Source organism: Trichomycterus rosablanca, chromosome 5, assembly GCF_030014385.1.
Source record: "Trichomycterus rosablanca isolate fTriRos1 chromosome 5, fTriRos1.hap1, whole genome shotgun sequence".
Lineage (NCBI taxonomy): Eukaryota > Metazoa > Chordata > Actinopteri > Siluriformes > Trichomycteridae > Trichomycterus > Trichomycterus rosablanca.
The window spans coordinates 22777474-22782001 of record NC_085992.1 but is presented as its reverse complement, the minus strand read 5'-3'; the positions used below and the strand labels follow the sequence as shown (position 1 = coordinate 22782001).

Sequence of the window (4528 nt, the reverse complement as noted above, 5' to 3'; positions counted from 1 at the left end):
TTGTGTTTAGATGAAATATGCTCACATGTTTATGTGCTCTACACAAACTTGGTCATCAGAGGTCATGTAGATTGGCATAAATTGTTTAAGGATCAAAGGTTTTCTCAAAAAACTGGACATGGACATCATGTCTTTTGGTGTATAAGATTGCATTGTTTATAATTTGGTTTATAAGCATTTATAGAACTCTTTCATTTTATTTCAGGCAGTATAAACCAAAAATATTTAATGTTTTTTTTTTTTTGTCTGTTAAGCGTTATGAGAAGGCATGGCAACATTACAAAGTGGTACATGCTTTACTGTGAAAGAATGGAAGTACACTGATCAGCCATAACATTTAAACCACCTCCTTGTTTCTACACTCACTGTCCATTTCATATCAGCTCCACTTACCATATAGAAGCACTTTGTAATTCTACAATTACTGACTGTAGTCCATTTGTTTCTCTGCATGCTTTGTAAGCCTGCTTTCACCCTGTGGGGACCCCCACAGGACAGGTATTATTCAGGTAGTGAATCATTCTCAGCGCTGCAGTGGCAATGACATGGTAAATACTGTGTCCACTCACTGTCTACTCTATTAGACACTCCTAGCTAGTTGGTTCACCTTGCAGACCTTGTAAAGTCAGAGACGATCGCTCATCTATTGCTGCTCTTTGGGTTGGTCATCTTCTATCAGTGGTCACAGGACGCTGCCCACAGGGCGCTGTTGGCTGGATGTTTTTGGTTGGTGGACTATTCTCAGTCCAGCAGTGACAGTGAGATGTTTAAAACTCCATCAGCATTGCTGTGTGTGATCCACTCATACCAGCACAACACACGCTAACACACCATCACCATGTCAGTGTCACTGCAGTGCTGAGAATGACCCACCACCCAAGTACTACCTACTCTGTAGTGGTCCTAGGAGAGTCCTGACCACCTTTTTGCAGTATATTGTATATTTTAGTTTGTAATGCTGAATGTTTCGGTTTTTGCTGTGGTTAGCTACAGATGAATATGCCATTTGTATGATTTTTGCAAATGATTCATGCAGTTGTGGATCAAACCATTATTGTAATGCAGGGCTGAAGGATTGCGGCAGTCACTATGGTGGCCGAGAAGTGCAAAACAAATTAACATTTTAGAAAACAAAATTACAACAGTAAAAACAAAATTACAAAGGTAAAAAAAAAAAACATTTTAGAAAACACAATTACAAAGGTAAAAACAAAATTACCAGTGCCGAAACAAATTTACAAAAGTTGAAACACTTTTACAAGTGCCGAAACAAATTTACAAGAGCTGAAAAACTTTTACCAATGCCGAAACAAATTTACAAACGGCAGCTCTGACGGAAAAGGTAGGAACAATATACAGGAAGTGCTTGTTGTTTACCTGCTGTCAATCAAACTGTTTGGCGGGGATAAAGTGAACAGAGTTGTGTCGGCAGTTGTGACGGTGAATGATCAGCGATGTTTTGTCCATTTTGTGGCAATCATTTTAGCCAATTAGTCCGCTTTTGTTTTTCTTGCGGTAAATCGTTAGAATTTTTAGAAGAGCAGTCAAAAGAAGACGTAATAAATTTGTGTATAGGGTATTTCAATAAAGGCCACTCCTACGATGTTATCGTTGACATGATGTCCTCCTTACATGGTGTTAACATTAGTTTGCGATCTCTTAAAACTAAACTTAAACAGGCTGGACTGTACCGTAGAAAGGGCTATTCTTCTACACACGCTGTCAGGAATGCTATAGGGTTGGAGCTTCGTGGACCTGGACAGCTCTTTGGCTATCGAACAATGTGGCAAGTACTCACGCAAAAGTACAATCTACGAGTAAAGAGGGATGATGTTATGGTGTTACTACAGGAGCTTAATCCTCAAGGATGTGAGATGAGAGCACGCAGAAGGTTTATTAGAAGAACCTACCACTCAATGGGGCCGAATTACATGTGGCACGCTGACGGTTACGACAAACTCAAGCCATTCGGTTTGGCCCTTTCGGGATGTATAGACGGATTTTCGCGGAAAGTACTGTGGCTTGTATGTGGACCAACAAATAACAACCCCTCAGTTATTGCTCACAATTTCATCACTTGTGTGCGAAACCTTGGTGCTGTCCCCATGAGATTGAGGACCGATTGCGGCACGGAGAACGGCATTATGGCTGCAGTTCAGTGTACCCTACGGCACCAGCACACTGATTACTACTCGGGAGCGTCTAGCCATATGTATGGTTCATCCACCAATAATCAACGCATCGAGTCATGGTGGTCCATATTCAGAAAGGGAAGGTATGTACCTATGAGTTTCCGTTTTCATAACTACTGTTAAGACTATAGGTTTTTGCCGCTTTGTTGTATCAGTTATAATCTTCTAGATTAACTGACATGAACCTCACTATAAAGAACCTAAATTCAATAGTTAAGTGCGTGAAAACACACCGGTTAATACATTTGTTGTACAGTATATTTAACCTCACTGTAGACCGTTAATGTTAATTTCTATAGGTCTCAGTTCTGGATGGAGTTATTTGCAGACCTCCGAGATGCAGGATACTTCAATGGAAGTCATGAACACCAATGCTTGCTGAGATTTTGCTTCAGTGATGTCATACAGAAGGACCTGGATGAATGTGTGACACTGTGGAACAGTCACAGGATTCGCACTTCTAGAACCGCATCATGTCCTGGAGGAGTGCCCAATGAACTGTACTATTTACCACACAGGTAATTGATTGGTGATGGACTGCTATTTCCCTGTATCTGTTATTTTTTTATTTGTAGCTCATATGTAAATAAACTCTACTAATAAGATCCATTCCTCATTCTAGGTTTGGCTCCAGAGACTGTGGATTTAGAATTGAAGAAACAGAACTGGATGTTTTCCCTGAATCAAGACAGTCAGTCAATTCATGTGGTGACCAAAACATCCAGGAGTACTTGGATTTTGTTGTGGAGTGCAGTCAACTACAGAAGCCAAGTAACTGGGAGTCCACATCAGAACTATACTTATGGCTAAAAGAAATTGCTCAGCTATGATTGTTTTAATTACATAAATTAACTGAGTAAATTTTTAAATTAACTTTTGCTGTCCATGACATCTGACCTCAATTATCACAGTAAGAAAATGTTGAAAAAGTTTGAAATAAATTGAGTAACAGCAATGCATAGTACAAAATATTTATTAAACTCTCAAAATGGAAAATAAACATTAACTCTGTATTATCTGTATTTCTTGTCCTATTACCTCTTTGAGATATCAGGACTTTAATAAATCTGTCCAAATGTAACCTAACATGAACAAGAACATGTTCACACGTGCATATAGACCTAACCAAAACATGCTTTTCCCCAGCTCATATCTACAAACTAATCACACATTTTAAAAACAGCCAAATCCTGGGGAATTCTGAATTCCAAAATCCATACATGATTTAAACACATTGTAAGAATCTAGGAGTGGTCATTTTAATGTGTTTGAACATGTATTTGCCATTGGGAATGGTGAATCATCCAGAAACTCGATCTTTGGCAGTGGTTCCAATCCAGAGGGGGGAAGTGAAGTTAGTCCAGTTGCAAACATTAAAACATCTTCCACACACAGAGCAGCCTGGCCTTCTGTAAAGGAATATAATTATCATGCACATCCAAGTAGTAAAAATTAAAATTTATTATGCAATCTTTTGCACACCTTCACAATCAAGGAGATAGTCTGCCCAGTAACCCAGGGTTTGTCCTTCTCTGAGCCTTCTGTTGCTTCCTGATGGACTGAGGTCAGGTTTGAAAAGTCTCTCAAGTTCAAGAGCAGTAAGTTTCTTTTCTGAGTAGCACAGGACAGGGGCCAGCAATGTAGGGTACTGCTGCAGTGCAGTTAAAAACTGAAGGGCTGAAAGACCTTCCTTAAATCTAAAGAGTACAACACAGTTACACTGCTGTATAGTGCCAATTACATACAGTATGTGTATAAACAATATGATAAACATTATTTAAAATGAATATCCATTAAAACAATCACCAGAAACATTTTTTTAAAAGTGTACATTATTGATGCTATACTTAACTGACATCAGTACTTACAGTGCCATTTAACAGCTGAATTGCAGACTGGCACTATATTTGTTTTTTTAAATGGAAGGTAACCAACCAAAAATTGTAAGACTAAGATATGCTGTTACCTGTCGATTACACACATGTTGCGGTCAATAATATACCATCGGAGATAGTCTGACACAACTGTTTTCTTTTCTTCAAGAGCTGCCACATGTCTCAGACAGCCAGCTGTCTGTAACATTGTGCTATGCCTCAGAGTACAGTCTTGCAGAGCCTCCACAGAAGCAGCATTCTCAATCTAAAAAACAAAAATGGGGCACAACAAGTAATCAACCATTTCATTAAAACAATATTCTTGTATCATTGTCTTATTTCATCAGCTCAACAAACCATGTAGGTGCACTTAGGAGTTCTTTGGTTTCAGGCTGTATATCACAAAAGGTTTTTTGGTAAAGACAATGGCTCTACATAAAGGCATGAGTTCAATACTGAATT

General features: G+C 38.8%; 1 protein-coding gene across 1 annotated transcript; it reads left to right on the top strand.

Annotated features, from left to right (window-relative positions):
- Positions 1–1616: 1616 nt before the first annotated feature.
- LOC134314752 (uncharacterized) lies at positions 1617–3022 on the top strand. Its single transcript, XM_062995446.1, has 3 exons — positions 1617–2275; positions 2492–2710; positions 2815–3022. Exons 1-3 carry the CDS (start codon positions 1617–1619, stop codon positions 3020–3022), a joined length of 1086 nt encoding a protein of 361 aa, XP_062851516.1.
- The last annotated feature ends 1506 nt before the right edge of the window (positions 3023–4528 follow it).

Bases quoted from the DNA above. Each gene is read 5' to 3' on its own strand.
- LOC134314752 (XM_062995446.1), top strand. From the start codon at position 1,617: ATGATGTCCTCCTTACATGGTGTTAACATTAGTTTGCGATCTCTTAAA. The intron at 2,276-2,491 runs GTATGTACCTAT...TAATTTCTATAG, and splicing joins TCCATATTCAGAAAGGGAAG to GTCTCAGTTCTGGATGGAGT. The intron at 2,711-2,814 runs GTAATTGATTGG...TCCTCATTCTAG, and splicing joins CTGTACTATTTACCACACAG to GTTTGGCTCCAGAGACTGTG.